The sequence below is a fragment of the Heteronotia binoei genome, chromosome 17, assembly GCF_032191835.1.
Source record: "Heteronotia binoei isolate CCM8104 ecotype False Entrance Well chromosome 17, APGP_CSIRO_Hbin_v1, whole genome shotgun sequence".
In the NCBI taxonomy this organism is placed as follows: Eukaryota; Metazoa; Chordata; class Lepidosauria; order Squamata; family Gekkonidae; genus Heteronotia; species Heteronotia binoei.
In genome coordinates, this window is record NC_083239.1 from 54,158,312 (window position 1) to 54,177,159 (window position 18,848).

General features: G+C 49.8%; 1 protein-coding gene across 1 annotated transcript in view; it reads right to left on the minus strand.

Annotated features, from left to right (window-relative positions):
- Positions 1-18,848, minus strand: part of SAMD4B (sterile alpha motif domain containing 4B) — a 44,007-nt gene that overhangs the window by 17,993 nt on the left and 7,166 nt on the right. Inside the window, exons 2-7 of the mRNA XM_060258223.1 lie at positions 15,935-16,383; positions 11,147-11,629; positions 6,925-7,167; positions 4,092-4,201; positions 2,741-2,827; positions 464-770 (exon numbers count right to left, since the gene is read on the minus strand). Of these exons, the coding sequence (XP_060114206.1) occupies positions 464-770; positions 2,741-2,827; positions 4,092-4,201; positions 6,925-7,167; positions 11,147-11,629; positions 15,935-16,130 (1,426 nt within the window). The 5' untranslated portion in view covers positions 16,131-16,383. The remainder of the gene's footprint in view (positions 1-463; positions 771-2,740; positions 2,828-4,091; positions 4,202-6,924; positions 7,168-11,146; positions 11,630-15,934; positions 16,384-18,848) is intronic.

An 18,848-nucleotide genomic window follows, 5' to 3' on the forward strand; every position in this document is an offset into this window, starting at 1 on the left:
TATGTCAGTTAAATGAAGTACTTGCAGGTAGGGATGAAAACAGATGTTTAAAATTTGTGTATTTTGCTAAACGTTTAAACTAGCCTTGTTTTGCAAATGCTACAGGCAGACCTTGAAAATCCTGCAGGGACAGAGCTCAACAAACACATGAGGCTGCTTGCTTGGGGATGGAGCTGAGAAAGGGCAGCATGAAGTGTTACTTGTATTCTGCTACTTCTCTATTCCAGTTGCCACAAGAACAGATCAGGCTCTTGCAACAGCAGGTCAAATATCCGCTACTAGAATATATTTTAAACACAATTTCCCTGACTTCAGACCAGTTTCCCTGACTTTCCAGAAAGTGGCAACCCTGTACTCAGTTACTCAAATCACTGATGTTCCCTCTCTACAGGGAAGAGTAAACCACGAGAAGTCATCCGGACACAATCCTACACAGCCAGAATTCACCCCCTGCAGGACTTACCTTTGCCCATCACCCGCGTGAACTGTCCTGCAATGTCTCCCTCGGGAACAGGCGCCGCCCCCGACTCGCCGTCACAAGGAGAGCTGGACTGGGGCGGGAAGGCATCCGCGGTGGATTCCTTGTCCTCGGCTCCGTTGCTGGTCTTGTCCAAGCCCAGCTTGGGAGCCCCGCGTGGTTCCACTGTCAGTGGCTGCCCCTCCTTGGAGGCTGCCATGATCTGCAGGGTGTGGAAAGCCTTGATGGGCGTGATGATGATTTGCTGCAGTTCTTGGAGGGCATTCCACAAGTTGCCCCCTTCTAAGATGTCCTGCAGGAGAGAGGAGGAGGAGAAAGACCATGAAGGAGGAATCATAGAGTTGGAAAGGACCTCCAGGGTCATCTAGTCCAACCCCCTGCACAATGCAGGAAACTCACAAATGCTGCCCCGCCCCCTAAATTCACAGGATCCGCACTGCTGTCAAGATGGCCATCCAGCCTGTGTTGAAAAACCTCCAAGGAAGGAGAGCCCACCACCTCCCGAGGAGGAAACCTGTTCCACTGAAGAACCACTCTAATGGTCAGGAAGTTCTTCCTGATTTAATTTCAACCTGTTGGTTCTGGTCCAACCTTCTGGGGCCACAGAAAACAATTCCGCACCATCCTCTATATGACAGCCCTTCAAGTACTTGAAGATGGTGATCATATCGCCTCTCAGCCGCCTCCTCTCCAAGCTAAACATGCCCAGCTCCTTCAGCCTTTCTTCATAGGACTTGGTCTCCAGACCCCTCACCATCTTTGCCGCCTGCCTCTGGACCCGTTCCAGCTTGTCTAGATCCTTCTTAAAATGTGGTACCCAAAACTGAACACAAGACTCCAGGTTAGGCCTCCCCAGAGCGATACCATCACTTCACGTGATCTGGATGATATACTTCTGTTCATAGAGCCCAATACTGCATTTGCCTTTTTTAGCCACTGCATCCCGCTGTGGCTAAAAAAGACAAATGCAACATTGGCTGTATCTCAGAGAGTTCAAGACTTCAGCACGCAGGCCTGAAATTCTACACTCCATTTCAGCATCCAGTTTTGGAAAAACCCCAGAAGCTCTCAATTTGCCAGCTGAGGGCTGGGCTCTGTTTGACTGTGTCAGGAAACATTTTCTAACAAAAAGAGGAGAGGTGTATTTCCTTGAGCGGCATGGGGCCAGAACAAGGCAAAGTCTAAAACTGAGGAGGGCTGCCAGAAGGAAGTTAAACCACCGTACAGCTCCTGCCAGCTTGCTGTTCAAGAGCAGAGTCTGCACAAATTATTCTAGACCAACATATAAGGGGATACACAGTGTACAAAACAAAATACCAGCGACAGAGCTCTTCAGGGGGAGGGCAGTGTCTTGGCTGTGATACAGCCCTTCCACTACTCACTTGGTGCCTAGTCGATTGAAACCTACTGTGCTGGGTCAAGACACTGTTATTTACGTGGGCAATTCTTCGGGGGATGGCTCTGGCCGAAGCTCTTTTACGGCTTTTTAAAAGCAAATCTGTCTCTCTGTATTTTCTTTGTGGCCATTTCCTCCTCAAGCTACTCTCGGTACATTTTAAGAAGTGATGAAAGAACAACCTAAGCAAAGTACAAGTGTCGCTGCGTGGCGCTTGCCTGCTTTCTGACAGCAGCTGGTAGATCTATCTCAGGTCACGGTTCCAATGTGGCATGGGGCTATTTGAGGACTTGTATCAGGGGTCCCCAACACTGGGAGAGCAAGGGACTCAAAGGTCTGGTAGAAGACAAAACGCTGGACTTCTACTATTGGTCTCACCCAGCAGGGCTCTTCCTTTGTTCTTAACTACAGCTCTTTCTTTCTGCGGCAACTCCTTCATTTGCACGTACAAAGCTGGCCTTATACAAAATCAGACTCTTGGTCCATCAAAGTCGGTACTGCCTACCTAGACTGGCAGCAGCTCTCCAGGATGTCAGGGTGGAGGTTTTGCCCATCCGCTACTGCTGGGCCCTTTTCACTGGAGATGCCAGGGAGTGAACCTGGCACCTTCTGTGCGCCAAGCAGAGGCTCTTCCACTAAGACACAGCCCTTCCCCAAACACCCAATGCTGCCTCACACTGAATCAGACCACTGGTCCATCAAAACCAGACTGGCAGTGGCTCTGTGGGGCCTCAGGCTGACATCTTCCACATCACCTGCTACCTGGTGATGCTGGTGACTGAACCTGGGACCTTCTGCATGCCAACCAGAGGCTCTGCCTTCGAGCCACGGTCCCTCCCGTACGGTGATCAGCATGATTCCTTTACCTTCTCCAGAGATTTCAGGACACTCTGCCTTTCCCGCAGCTTCTGGATACTCAAGGCTATTTTGTGTCTTGCTCCTTTGGTCACGTTCTGTGCAGAGAAGACGGAAGCAGCAAGCAAGGGGAGCAGAAAGAGACAGCCGTGGGTGAACATTCTCATGCGCCGCGTGGATATACAAAGTGAGCCATGTGGTCTTCCCCCTCCTCCACCCCCCAAAATGGTACACAAATACATCTCATGGAAAAGGCATCTTTGCAGGTTCTTGAAAGAGGCACAACCATGACTAGCATGCTGCATAACAGCATAAGCCAGGAGCGTCAAACATGTGGCCCGGGGGCCCAAATCAGGCCTCTAGAGGGCTCCTATCAGGCCCTCAAGCAACTGGCTGTCATCTGCTTCCTTCTCCCTCTTTCTTGCTTCCTTCTGCATAACAGCTTGCTTTGCAAGGCTTGCTCAATTGCACAGGAGCTACAGGGCAAAACCTCTATTTTCTCTATTGGTTGAGGCTCCTCAGGAAGGAGGGGGGGTAGAAACTGCTTTGCTTTGCCAGGCTCTCTCAATCACACAGCAGGGCTACTGAGCCAAGTCTCTCTTCCTTCCCCCTTCTGGTCCCCTGACGAGGGAGGGAGGGAGGGAGGGAGGGAGGGAGGGAGGGAGGGAGGGAGGGAGGAAGGAAGGAAGGAAGGAAGGAAGGAAGGAAGGAACGAAGGAAGGAACGAAGGAAGGAAGGAAGGAAGGAAGGAAGGAAGGAAGGAAGGAAGGAAGGAAGGAAGGAAGGAAGGAAGGAAGGAAGGAAGGAAGGAAGGAGCCAGAGCTTCCTTTGCCCAGTTCCCTGGATCCCATGGGAGAGACAAAGAAAGCAACTTTAATACCAACAAGCGCTAACGTTTTAAGCATATTTTAAGGTGGTTTCTTTTTTAAATTGTGTTTGTCTGTGTCCTTTATAAAGTTTATATCTCTGCTACCTAATATTTAAATACGTACACACATGGCCCGGCCCAACCTGACATGGCCTGGCCCAACAAGGTCTCATTTATGTCAGACTGGCCCTCACAACAAATGAGTTCGACACCCCTGGCATAAGCCCCTCAGCTTCTTTTCACTGGGCAAGTTTCTAGCTCTCAAGGTTATGTGGAAAAACCTGAAGATGCAGAAGTAGTCTCTCCTAGCTTGAGAGGCAGAAGGGAGCTCGCACGGAGCATTCCACAAGTCAGGCAACGCAAACGTTTACGCCACGTGACCTCCACTCCTCCCTGTTCAATGCACGTGTCCCAAGTGTCGAAGGATGCCAGGCTGAACTGGAACTTCCTCCCGCTGCACAGAGGACTCTTGTTTCTCGCCTGCTTGCCAGTACCTGCGATTCCAGATGCTGCTCTGTCAGGGTCATCATCTCTTCGTAGGTCATTTGGGAGAAGAGGGCTGCATATTTGTGGAGGCGAAGGCTCTTCAGCCATGAGGGGACATCTGCAGAGGGCCAAGAATAAAGATGTAATTCGGGATGGCCAGCTGCCCACAGAGGGAGAGTTTTAAGATGTGCAGAGAATTAAACATAGATCTCCAAATCCCAACCGCAGGAAGTGGTGGCAAATACAAGCAGAGACAGCTTCAGTAGGGGACTGGACGATGATATGGGGGCAGAGATCCATGAGTGGCTACTAGCACAAGGTATGTATGGAACACTCTGTCTGTGGCAGTGGTACTCTGCTTTCTTGGTGCCTGGGGGGCCATGTTGGGAGGGTTTCTGGAGTCCTGGCCCTGCTGGTGGACCTCCTGAGGGCCCCTGGGTTTTGGCCACTGTGTGGCACAAGAGTGTTAGACTGCATAGGTCACTGGCCTGATCGCAACACGGCTTCTCTCATGTTCCTAGTGATATTCTGTCTCCTTGGAGCTTGGGGGGCAACAGCGCAAGGGCTTCTGAAGATCTGGCCCCAGCGGACCTCCTGATGGCACGTGGGATTTGGCCACTGTGCGACACAGAGTGTTGGACTGGCTAGGCCACTGGCCTGATCAAACATGTCTGCAGCAGTAATTCTCTGTCTTCTTGGTGCTTGGGGAAGGCAGCAGAAGGAGGGCTTCTAGAGTTCTGGCCCCGCTGGTGGTTTTGGCCACTGCGTGATACAGAGTGCTACATAAGAGAAGCCATGTTGGATCAGGCCAATGGCCCATCCAGTCCAACACTCTGTATCACACAGTGGTCGGTCTCTCTCTCTATATATATGTACACACACACACACACACACACACTGTGGCTAATAGCCACTGATGGACCTCTGCGCCATATTTTTATCCAATCCCCTCTTGAAGCTGGCTATGCTTGTAGCCGTCACCACCTCCTGTGGCAGTGAATTCCACATGTTAATCACCCTTTGGGTGAAGAAGGACTTCCTTTTATCCGTTCTAACCTGACTGCTCAGCAATTTCATCGAATGCCCACGAGTTCTTGCATTGTGAGAAAGGGAGAAAAGGACTTCTTTCTCTACTTTCTCCTTCCCATGCATAATCTTGTCAACCTCTATCATGTCACCCCGCAGTCGACGTTTCTCCAAGCTAGAGCCCCAAGCGTTTTAAACCTTTCTTCATAGGGAAAGTGTTCCAACCCTTTAATCATCCTAGTTGCCCTTTTCTGCACTTTTTCCAATGCTATATCCTTTTTGAGGTGCGGTGACCAGAATTGTACACAGTATTCCAAATGAGACCGTACCATCGATTTATACAGGGGCATTATGATACTGGCTGATTTGTTTTCAATTCCCTTCCTAATAATTCCCAGCATGGTGTTGGTCTTTTTTATTGCAATCGCACACTGTCTTGACATTTTCAGTGAGTTATCTACCACGACCCCAAGATCTCTCTCTTGGTCAGTCTCTGCCGGTTCACAAACCATCAACTTGTATTTGTAGCTGGGATTCCTGGCCCCAATGTGCATTACTTTGCACTTGGCCACATTGAACCTCATCTGCCACATTGACGCCCACTCACCCAGCCGCAACAGATCCCTTTGGAGTTCCTCACAATCCTCTTTGGTTCTCACCACCCTGAACAATTTAGTGTTGGGACTAGATGGGCCATTGGCCTAATCCAAAATGGCTTCTCTTATGTTGACTCTGTATTCTCCAGTGGCTGCTGTATGGTTCCTCTATGGAGGGACTATTGCTCAGTGGCAGAGCATCTACTTGGTGTGCGGAAGGTCCCAGGCTCAACTGCCAGGTTCCTGTGTGTGACTGAGTCTCCTACTTGGAGTTTCAACAAAGAAGCAGCCGAACTGCTGACCAGAAGCTGACTGGTTTCCCAATTATCTGCAGAGCGAGCTGAAGCAGTGGAAATAAGACAAACCCACTGGGCATCCAGAAGGCCGAGTCTGAAATTCAATGGTGCTGAACTAGAAAGGCTTAGTAAAAAGTGGACTCATGTGCAGGGAAGGGACTACCAAAACTAGCGCCTGAAAAGGCCCAAGAACAAGGACTTGCAAGGGGTCTCCCAGCCCCGGTTGACGTCACTCTACTGCGGTTATCATCGAATGCTGTTTGCATTTTCAAACGGGAGGGGCAAACTGACGACCGGCAGTCATGGCTGAGAGTAGGGGGCTGTGATCCCACTAATGTCACAGACGGGACTGCTACAGGAAGTGCCGGCCCAAGGGTGCATGGTGCCCCAGGCAGGGTCGCAGCAGCAGTGGCGAGCTTCAGGGAGATGGGCGGAGCATGGCGGAAGGGAAGGGAGGGGGCTGGCGGTGGCTGGCAGCAGCAGCAGGGAGAGAGGCAAACTAGGCAGTTGTCTGGGGCACGGGGGGGGGGAGACAATTCAGTTTGCCTAGTGGGCGAGCCAGCCTTGGCTACGGGGCCAGATTCTTCTAGCTGGGGGAAACAGCAAATAGCGCGAGTGTGGCTGAAAAGGAGCACAGACAGATCTACCCAGTGAGATTTCTTGGCTTTGCACAGGCTGTTCTAAGGGGAGAGGAGGAGAAAGGGACACGTGCAGTCTTAAGGGTGAGAAATGCAACCAAGCCCCAGGCAAAAATACAGCTGTTCTTGGCAGGACTCCCAAATCCCATCGCCAGAATTAGGCAAGTGAGACAGAACTGGGTTGCTGCACACAAGTTACAGAACTGGCACTGATCGCAGAGCTATTTCTACTGCAAGGAAGGGCACGGTTCCAGTCTGCCACCCGCCCCAACAACCCTGCAGTACCTTTCATGCCGCTGCCGTCTTCCTGGAAGGTGTTGCGGCTGCCGGACTGCTCCTCCGTCTGCTCGCTGCCTGAGGAGGCCACGCTGCTCTGGGGCGAGAGGGGGGCATGTTCCCCGCTGGGGATGAAGGCGGGCCGAGCCGCCATCTCCTCCACGCTCATCCACTCGCTGGGGACCTGCTGGCTGGTGGGGATGAGGGACATGGAGCGCTTCAGTGGGCTGGGATGGATTTGGCAGGGGAGAGCTGCAGAGAGAGAAGGAGGACATTGGATTTATATCCCGCCCTATACTCTGAATCTCAGAGCGGCTCGCAATCTCCTTTATCTTCCTCCCCCGCAACAGACACCCTGTGAGGTGGGTGGGGCTGAGAGGGCTCTCACAGAAGCTGCACTTTTAAGGACAACTCCTACAAGAGCTAAGGCTGACCCAAGGCCATTCCAGCAGCTGCAAGTGGAGGAGTGGGGAATCAAACCCGGTTCTCCCAGATAAGAGAGTCCGCACACTTAACCACTACACCAAAATGGCTCTCCCTTTAGAGGAAGATATTGGATTTATACCCCACCCTGTACTCTGAATCTCAGAGCGGCTTTCAATCTCCTTTCCCTTCCTCCCCAACAACAGACACCCTGTGAGGCAGGTGGGGCTGAGAGAGCTTTTCCAGAAGCTGCCCTTTCAAGGACAGTCTCAGAGCAGCTTACAATCGCCTTTATCTTCCTCCCCCACAATAGACACCCTGTGAGGTGGGTGGGACTGAGAGGGCTCTCACAGAAGCTGCCCTTTCAAGGACAACTCCTACGAGAGCTAAGGCTGACCCAAGGTCATTCCAGCAGCTGAAAGTGGAGGAGTGGGGAATCAAACCCGGTTCTCCCAGAGAAGAGTCTGCGCACTTAACCACTAAAGAGAGAAAGACTGTTAAGATCTGTCCAAGACGGTCCATAAAGTCACTGGGGGTCAACAGTGCACCTCTCTGATGCAGGCCGTCTTTGGCAGTCAGGAAGCATCAATGTAGCTTGAGAAGAGACTTTGAGGAAAGGAAACACATGGGCAATGCTGAAGTACAAGCAAAGAAAATTCAGCTTATGCACCGGAAGTCTGTTTATCCAGTTAGGCAGCTTTGAATCCCAAAAAACCTAGCACAGAGTAATTCAAATGTTATGAGAATTCCAAAGAGCAGCTGTGTTGGTCTGCAGTAGAACAGTCAGATCGGAGTTCACACACATCTTGAAGACCAACGAGGTTTTCAGGGTACCAATTTTCAAGAGCCGAAGCTTCCTTCATCTGACAAAGGGAAACTTTGATTCTCGAAACTTCGTACCTCTGAAAATGTTGGTGGTCTCTAAGGTGCTACTGGGCTTGAACCTAGCTGATTCAAACAGGTTACGCAGGGCTGGTGCCCAGAACTCTAACAGCAACTTCCAAAGCTGAAAGAAGAACCTGCAAAAGCAGCATCATTTTTCTGGCTGTATTTTTTTTTGGGGGGGGGGGTCGAAGACAGACCTGAACAACACACACTGAAGCCCTCATTAAACCAGCGAGGTAGTTCACTGGCAACAGCTACCTCCAGCAAATGGATCACTGTAATGCTCTCTACATGGGGCTACCCTTGACCCTGACTCAGAAACTACAGCTAGTGCAGAACGTGGCAGCGGGGTTGTGAATGGGGCTCCCTTGATAGGGGTACATTCAGCCAATGCTGAAAGAGCGGCACTGGCTACGTATTGTGTTCCGAGTCCGTTTCAAGGTGTTGGTACTGACCTTTACAGCCCTATATATATGATCGGGGGCCTACCTGTCTTAGGGACCGCCTTTCTCCACATGTTCCGCAGAGCGCACTGTGTTCAGGGACACAACATCTATTGTCCATCCCCGGACCAAGGGAGGCCAGGCTGTGCTCTACACGGACCACGGCCTTCCCAGAGGCAGCACCTGAAATGTAGAATGCTCTCCTGGAGGCCATAAGGGCCCTGCAGGGCCTGCAAAACGGAGTTATTTCGACAGGCCTTTGGTACCTAAACTGGGAGAGGACTGCCAGCCTACACTACTGAGAAACTGCGATCGCTACAGGATCACTGTTAGCAAAGGACGATCCTGCCTAGGTTGTTGCTGAACAAGTGCTGTGGTTAGGCTGAATGCAGGGTTATGAAGGATTATCTGTTTTAGATATATTTAAATGGTTTAAATGGTTTTATGAATGTTTATCTGTTTTAGATGTATTTAAATGGTTTGAATGGTTTAAATGGTTTTAGATGTATTTAAATGGTATGAATATGAATATGTGTGTTTGATGTGTTGGTATGTTTTGTGGAAGAGCACCTCATTTCGTTGCTCTCTTTTTGTTGAGAACAATGACAATAAATCTTTCTATCTATCTATCTATCTATCTATCTATCTATCTATCAGCACCATAAAATGTTTTAATTGTATTTATTGTTTGAAACTATTTGAACTAATTGTCAGCCACCCTGAGTCCGCTTGCGGAGAGGGCGGGATAAAAATTCAAGGTAACAAACGCTTCTCAGAAGGTAAAGCTTACTGTGCAATCCTTCGAGGAAGAAAAGAAAAGGTTTTATACCCCACTTTTCTCTACCCTAAATAGTCTCCAAGCAGCTTACAACTGCCCTCCCTTCCTCTCCCCTCAACACTCAACCACCACCTTAAGGGGTAGGTCGGGCTGAGAGAGTTCTGAGAGAACCAGGATTGGCCCAAGGTCACCCAGCAGAATTCAGGTGAAGGAGTGGGGAATCGAACTCAGTTCTGCAGGTGAAAGTCTGTTGCTATTCATCAGTATATCACACTGGCTCTCAGGAAAAAAAGCAAAAGCTCACTTCTCCTACAAACTACAGTAAGTCCACTTCTTTCTCATGAGATGATGGGTGTTTTTACATTCAGTTTGATCCAGAGTTTTAGAGTCCTCAAATTGCCTGCCACTGTTCCGCTTTAATTATTTTCCTTTTACAGTGAAGCGTTTCAATTTTGGGAGGGGGCGTGTGTCTCTGATCAGAGGACAGCTGGAATACTAGCGCTTACACGATTGCTTGGAAATTGTGTCAACACTGCAAAAACAATACACATTTAAATTACTAGATGAGGCAAGCAATGATATGTAAAAATTTCAAGTGCTGTCAGTTCTCATGCAAAATTACTGCACCTTGTGGTGGCTTTTGGAGGAGTCTTTTAAAACTGCAGGAAAACTTACAATACAAGTTTGAAACGCCCACAGAGCAAAGACTGGACCAAAACTAGTCTTGAGAAAAATGCTTTTTTGGAGTTGTCGAAACCCATCTCACTGAAACAAACGTAAATGCCTCGGGAAGCAACAATGCGAAACGGTTATGAGAACGTAATGTGATGTAAAAGGTGAGTTTACAATGAGGAGATAGTCGCAAACTGCCAGTGTAAAAACACCCGATATCCCATAATGCAACAAACCAAAGCAGGAAGCCTATTAAGTGGGATAGAATGAGCAACTGTCTTCTCATAACGGAGCTGAGCTGAGGAAAAAAATAGGTTTGCAATTTCAAACCTCTCCAAAAAATTCTCTCACGTTGCTGTTTTAGTGCTGCTCCAATCCAGTTCAATAAGACTCATGCGACTAAAAGGTAAACGTAGTCCCCTATGCAAGCACTGAGTCATTACTGACTCATGGGGTGATGTCACATCAAGACATTTTTTTGGCAGACTTTTTACCGAGTGGTTTGCCATTGACTTCCCCCATCATCTACACCTTACCCCCAATAAGCTGGGTAAAAAGGTAAAAAAAGGTAAAGGTAGTCCCCTGTGCAAGAACCAGTCGTTTCTGACTCTGGGGTGATGTCACATCACAACGTTTTCATGGCAGACTTTTTACGGGGTGGTTTGCCATTGCCTTCTCCAGTCATCTGCACTTCCCCCCCAGCAAGCTGGGTAATCATTTCACCGACCTCAGAAGGATGGAAGGCTGAGTCAACCTTAAGCTGGCTACCTGAACCCAGCTTCCGCCGGGATCGAACTCAGGTCATGAGCAGAGAGCTCCGACTGCAGTACTGCAGCTTTACCATTCTGCACCACAGGGCTACCTAGCAAGCTGGGTACTCCACAGCAAATTGCAGAAAAAGCCATCCTCTCGAGCAAGCTCTTGGCAACTTGGGAGAGAATCCACAAGGGGAAACTACACCCAGCATGACCCGAAGAAGGCAAGGTGAGCCCCGGCTCACAGACCTGACTCCCAGCAAACCTTTCCGCACCTGTATTTGTGTTGCTCCCGATACTGTTGATGGCCGATGGCACCGACCCAGAAGAGTGGAAGGACATGTGCCCATTTTCTCGGGGTGGTTTCTCCTGCCAGCCGTGCCCGAGTTCCCCGAGGCCTGCGTCCACCGGGCCTTGCCACTCATCCGAGCCCTGGCGCGAGTGATAGGCTGTGTCGGGTCGACCCCTGCCCTGGCTAGAGTAGCCGCCGGAGAGACGCTCCTCGAGATGGTTGAGCCAAAGAGCCAGAGAGTTGCGGTCGTCCAGCGTGGTGGCCGGGTGGATGAGAGCATAGGAGAGGAGCTGCCGGCTCTCCTCTATGAAAAGGTTGCTCTCGATGGAGTACGCCAGCACCTTCTGCAAGAGCTTCATGTATTCCGACTTGGCGTCGGTGTTGCCAGGCTGGAGAAGGGGCAGGTGGGAGAGGAGCATTGAGACTACTTTGTCCTTGGGTTCTTGATGCCACTGGCTGATGATGGCTGTTGGGAGAGGGAACAAAATTCATGCAAGTTAGGGAAGGCCCAACATCCACGGGTGGCTAGACAACCTCTATTCCCTTCAGCACCAAAGCAAAGTCTTACATGCCAAGACACCCCCTTAAACTAAAAACCTGATTGTTCCTGTTATTCCCTGAGAGTAATCTAAATACAGACAAAATGAGAACGAATGAGATATTTCTTTCTCCTGTGGAATTCTGTGTTAATCACACCTCCGCTTCAATGGCACCGGTATAGAAGAGTGCGCAGGGTCACACCCAGGCCCCGATACTGCTCACAGAAACACAGTGCTGGAAGGGGCCTCAAGGGTAGTCCAATCCCATGCACAATGCAAGGAATTCACAACTACCTCTCCCCTCCCCCATTTCCCCCGGTTGGTGTAGTGGTTAAGTGTGTGGACTCTTATACGAGAGAACTGAGTTTGATTCCCCACTCCTCCACTTACAGCTGCTGGAATGGCCTTGGGTCAGCCAGAGCTCTGGCAGAGGTTGTCCTTGAAAGGGCAGCTGCTGTGAGAGCCCTCTCAGCCCCACCCACCTCACAGGGTGCCTGTTGTGGGGGAGGAAGGGAAAGGAGATTGTAAGACACTCTGAGTCTGTGATTCAGAGAGAAGGGCGGGGTATAAATCTGCAGTCGTCTTCTTCTGCAGTCTTCTTCTATGCCCAGAAGAAGGTAAAAAAGTCTACAGGATTCCTGGGCCAATCTGACCTGAAGGAAAATTCCTTCTTGACCCCAAAGTGGTGATTGGCATTACCCTGGTCATATAAGGAAGGGCCATGAGAGCCAAGCACCGGCTCATCCCTTCCTGCCTTCCCTCTCATAATCTGCTTAAATCCACAGAATCAGAGCGGCTGTCAGATGACCATCTAACCTCTGCCTAAAAAACCTTCGAAGGGGAGCCCACCACCTCCCAAGAAAGCGTGCTCTGATGAGGAATCACCCTGTCAGGAATTGTTTCCTAATATTTAGCTGAAATCGCTTTTGATTTCATTTCAATCCATTGGTTCTGGTTCAACCTCCTGGGGCAACAGAAAACTATTCTGCTCCATCCTCTATAAGACAGCCCTTCAAATACTTGAAGATGTCCATTGTGCCACCTCCCAGTCATCTCTTCTCCAAGCTAGGCATAACCCAGCTCCTTCAACTTTTCCTCACAGGGCTTATTCAACGAGCGACGGTAAATTCTGAAAAACAGTTTCCCCAGTAGCTTTTCTCTGTCAATATGACCACCACACACACTCTCTTGGTCTTAGTCCACTCCAGGCACATGCTGAGAGGGGAAGATACATCTAAAGCATTCAACCACTGGAAAAACTGCAATAGTTGAGCCATGTAACAACCACAGGCTGAGTCCATTAACCAGGTTTATATGAAATCGCCACACACTCATGCCAATCTGTACTAGATCCAGTTTCATAAGAACATAAGAGAAGCCATGTTGGATCAGGCCAATGGCCCATCCAGTCCAACACTCTGTGTCACACAGTGGCCAATATAACACACACACACTGTGGCTAATAGCCACTGACGGACCTCTGCTCCATATTTTTATCCAATCCCCTCTTGAAGCTGGCTATGCTTGCAGCCGCCACCACCTCCTGTGACAGTGAATTCCACATGTTAATCCCCCTTTGGGTGAAGAAGGACTTCCTTTTATCCGTTCTAACCTGTCTGCTCAGCAATTTCATTGAACGCCTATGAGTTCTTGTATTGTGAGGAAGGGAGAAAAGGACTTCTTTCTCTACCATCTCCATCCCATGCATCATCTTGTCAACCTCTATCATGTCACCCTGCAGTCGACGTTTCTCCAAGCTAAAGAGCCCCAAGCGTTTTAACCTTTCTTCATAGGGAAAGTGTTCCAAACCTTTAATCATTCTAGATGCCCTTTTCTGCACTTTTTCCAATGCTATAATATCCTTTTTGAGGTGTGCTGACCAGAATTGTACACAGTATTCCAAATGAGATCACACCATCGATTTATACAGGGGGCATTATGATACTGGCTGATTTGTTTTCAATTCCCTTCCTAATAATTCCCAGCATGGCGCTGGCCTTTTTTATTGCAATCGCACACTGTCTTGACATTTTCAGTGAGTTCTCTACCACGACCCCAAGATCCCTCTCTTGGTCAGACTGCCAGTTCACACCCCATCAACTTGTATTTGTGGCTGAGATTCTTGGCCCCAATGTGCATTACTTTGCACTTGTCCCTATTGAATCTCATCTGCCACGTTGACACCCACTCACCCAGCCTCAACAGGTCCCTTTGGAGTGCCTCGCAATCCTCTCTGGTTTTCACCACCCTGAACAATTTAGTGTCATCTGCAAACCTGGCCACTTCACTGCTCACTCCCAACTCCAAATCATTAATGAACCATTTCCCAAAGATGCTATATCTGTGCGCAAAAGACAAGCAATGCTTCCTTCTTGAGGACGACAAGTCAGTAACGTATGCTCCAGTGCAGGGATGCCCAGTGCTATACACAAAAGCCCTTTGAGATTAGAGCTAGGAGGGACTTCAAGAAGTTCATGCCCCTAATCCTGGCCTCCAGGCTGCATCTAAAAAATGGAGCCAATCTGACTTCCTTGTCTCTTGCCTCAAGATGCTGTGGTTACAGAGAGCTGCAAGAGTGTTTTTCCCCCCTCACCGATAAAGCAAGAAGATTGTATCTGCCAGCTCTACAAGCCAAAAGCTTCAGACATGCTCTGCTTGAGGGACAGAGAGGCTAATTAGGGTGAAGGACATTCATATAGAGTAGTAGAATCCAGTTGAACTTCTAGGGACACTAGGCCCTTCTCAGCTGATGAGCCCACAGGCATGCGCCACATTCTTCAATTTGCAAGTGCCTGTCATTATCGGCTTCGCCGGTCACCCGTCAGGAATAAGCCAAAAGGACTGCTTCAGATCCAGCATAAATCTCAATGTGAACCCGGATAAAGGAACACGTCCATCACACAGGCTATCGGAGCCCAGACTGTCAGAAGCCGAGCTTGTAACTGATGACTGCTCCGAAGTCTTTACCGCATAACATGTGAAAGCCTATTGCCATAAAAGGTGATACAATCATGAACAGGGACTAAGGAGTTTTTTCCTGATACTGGCACATTTGGGGTCACCCAATGAAGCTGAGAGACAGCAGAGGACTGGTGCCCTAACCAGAGTGGAGCCTCTGAATGGTTAGAGGAGGAGGCAAAAAAGGAGGAGGAGGAGCAACAGCAGAAGAAGAAGAAGCAGACTGCAGATTTATACCCCACCCTTCTCTCTGAATCAGACTCAGTCAGAGCGCCTTACAATCTCCTGTATCTTCTCCCCTTACAACAGACACCCTGTGAGGTGGGTGGGGCTGAGAGAGCTCTGAGAGAAGCTGCCCTTTCAAGGACAACTCCTACGAGAGCTGTGGCTGACCCAAGGCTATTCCAGCAGGTGCAAGTGGAGGAGTGGGGAATCAAACCCCGTTCTCCCAGATAAGAGTCTGCTCACTTAACCACGATACCAAACTGGCTCCACACTTAACCACTACACCAAAGTGACCAGGAAGGCAAGCGTTGGGGGAAGGGGAACCGCCTTCACATCCTGCCTGTGGAAATCTTTGGGGAAATCTTTCTGCCCCTCACTGGAAACAGGATACTGGATCAGGCAAAATGAATCTTCTGCATTCTTAAAAAAAAACCAAAAAAAAAAAACCAAACCCAGGCAGGCAGCTAGCAATCCAATCATCGTTGTGGCAAAGTATTATTTTATCCTATAGATCAGGGGCCCCCAACCTTCGTGAACACTTTGGAATTCTGACACAAGGTGGTGGGGGCAAGACTGCAAAATGGCCACCACGAGAAGCAGAACCGTACACAAAGGAAGCCCCCCAACGGCAGAGGACAAGAGTCTTTAAAAACGCACTGGGAAAGAACAGTGAGAGACAGAATAAAACCAACACTGTATTGGCAGCTGTCACCAAAACAGCTGTATTTTAATCTGTACCATCAGCTCTCTAGATGCCAATCAGGAGTCCTTGTGAGGCAAGCATACCCAACCAGCCCCGTCCCAAAAACACCAGGTGGGTTCCAGGAAAGGTGTTGGCAGACATGACAGTGCCCGTGGGCACCATGGTGGGGCCCCGTTCTAGATAATGCATTTATTATTTAATGGTCACGAGTTCACAGAACTTCTCCAGCAGGGCCTACACCGCCCACTCACAGCTTCCTTTACTACAGACCAGAGAACCGAGGGGAGAAGCGACGACGTTAGGCTGGAGCTCTCGAGTCTCACAGGTCTATCAGACGCTCACTCACCTGCATTGTTGGCCTCGGACTCCAGGACGTGGATCTCGGTGCAGTCTGACAGCGAGTGCTCCAGGCACAGCTGCAGGAAGCGGGCTTGGGTGCGAGAGATACGCTTGAGGAGCGACAGCAGGGCCACCGTCTGCTCGCATTCGTTCCAGCCTTTGAACCAGCCGGCGAGAATGCCCACCTGGTCCCGGAACATCATGGTGGCCGGTGCCTCAGGTTCAGCAGCAGCTCACCCGGGACGGGGGTCAAGGGAAGCAGGGGAAGGGCCCCTCACATGGTTTCAGCTTCACGTCTGGAGGGTTCGGCACAAGGGGGGAAAGCCTGGCACCAATCTTCCCCTTCGCCAGAGGACAGGATAGCATGGAAAGAGAGGCTTTGTTGTGGCAAAGTTATTCAACTCTCCTTGAGCCCTCTGGTGGGTCTGCTTTCTCTGCAGGTAACTTCAGATCCCCCTGGAAGAAAGAGAGCAGAGGGTGAGCATCTCCATGCCCCAAGCTATGTCTGAATCTTGCAGAGCCCACACCACCACCACTCAGAAAGGATGGCCGTTTGAAAGCCTGCTTCTTGACTGAGGTCTGCCTATGGGGCTTGAAGTCTTACATCCAGTCACCTGTCATCTCCAGCAAACAACCACCCCCACTTCTCCACCTTCCAGCAAGTGCCTGGAACAGCTACTGGGGCTCTCCCAAGACGTTTGGCTGCACCGTTCAGCACTGCCATGAAAGAAGCTCTTTGCTTCGGGCAGCAACATCAGAAGCCATTCGCAGCTGCTGGAAGGTGACGGGCGAGATGGAAGGTCAGCATCTGGAGTGGAGCCCTTGCGACTGACAGCTCGAGCTTCTCGGCATTCAGCTAAACCCAATAAAGGCCAGTGCACCTGCTGAAGCGTCTTTCACTGCATAGAGAAAAGACCTCTCAGGAAGTAAATGAAGTAAAACTCAAAATACAGAGAAAGAGGCTGGCTAAGCAGGCAACGATCGGAGCTACTCAAAATGTCAGGAGAGTTCACAAGGAATGCAGCCTCTCTCAGAAAGGAAGGCTTGCCCTCTCCGCACCCCCCGAATTGCTTATCGTGATGGATATGAACTGTAAACTACTTTGGAAACTGATCTGGTTCAAAATCAGAGCCTAAACATGTTAGATGACTGAATATGCATTAGCAAAAAAACCCCAGCCCAAGTTGAGAAACAGACCGTTCAGCTTATAAACTAGAATGCCTTACGGCCTTTGCCAATTTGCATCAGGCTCAGTTTTAAACTACAAAATATGAGCAACGCAGCTTTCGGCTCAGCTGTAACAGTCCGCCATGCAATGGCATGGGCATAAACGGCTCTATGGCGAAAGAAGAAAAGCAGTTCTTAAAAACCATGTTGCTGTTAAACCCTTAAATAAAGAACAAGCGCCTGCCACAGAGAGCGGGGAAAGAGACTGAGGAAGTGGCTGTCTGAGTGCCTGGATTCTCTGGACACTATCATTAAAGCCAACCAAAGCAAGCACATTCTCCAAAAGAAAACAGCCAGGAGAAGTCCAGAGGAGCATCAGCAACCAGGCAGCTGGTTCTAATTATACCTTCGAAAGGGAGGATGGAATGCTTTCTGGAGCCACATGTGTGTTTGAAGGAGGGCTAGACAAGCTCTACTCCACAGGTGTGGATCACGGTGCTAGTGGCTGGGATAGAAAGCAACGATGGAGACTTAGATGCTATTAAGAACATCAGAAGAGCCCTGCTGTATCAGGCCAGTGGTCCATCTAGTCCAGCCTCCTGTCTCACACAGTGGCCAGCCAGTTCCTATGGAAGGCCAACAACAGGGCAGAGAGGCCGAGGCCTTCCCCTGAGAAGAACATCAGAAGAGCCCTGCTGGATCAGAACAGGGGGGGTCCATCTAGTCCAGCTTCCTAGCTCAAACAGTGGCCAACCAATTCCTCTGGAGATCCAAGAGGGCAGAGACACCAAGGCCTTGCCCTGATGTTGCCTCCTGCTACTAGGATTCAGAGGTTGACTCTCTCTGCATAGTCACTAACAGGATCCTGAGTCCACTAGACAAGTCTAGGAAAGTCCTATTTTAAAGAACCTGTAGAGTCCCTTGGACTGCAAGAAGATCAGATCAATCAGTCCTAAGGGAAATCAACACAGACTGTTCCCTGGAAGGTCAGATGCTGAAGCTGAAGCGCAAATACTTTGGCCACCAAATGAGAAGGGAGCACTCGTTGGGAGATCTTGATGCTGGGAAAGACAGAAGGCAAAAGAAGGAGGAGACGGCAAAAGAGGAGATGGCTGGTCAGCATTACTGATGTAGCAAACACGAATTTGGGCAGACTTCGGAGGATGGCGGAGGACAGGAGGGCCTGGCGTGACTCTGTCCATGGGGTCGCAAAGAGTTGAACTCGACGGTGCGACAACAAAAATTTTTTTAGCATCTCTCACCCATTCCTGTGACAAAGAAATAACAGCACTCCTTTCAGAGGGAGCCATAATTCGGTCTGTGTGAACAGTACACAGGTAGAGTTCCTCGGGGCACATATGTCTACTTTTACTATAGCAGACAAAACCGAAAGCTCTGCAATGTTCCCCACACGTCCCCCCATGTAGAATGTAACCCTAAAACCTGGCACAGTCCACCAGCGACTACAGGAGACAAAAAATAAAAACACACCCCTCTGAACAATGCTTGCGTTCACGTGAACGCAGGTGCGATCAAAGGAATGCCTCCTGCGTCACGATCCTTCGCCACAGCTGCTTGATGAAACCAAGTCATGCGGACAACTGCGTTTAGTCGGTGTACCTTGTTAATAGACAATGACTGGGCAAGCCTCGTCCAAAATGCACACAAGCTGGCTTTTCGCTGGGGCAGCACACGCTAAGGCCGCATCTGCACGGTCCAAGTTTGCCACAGAATCTCAGCCTTAAGAAAGCGCA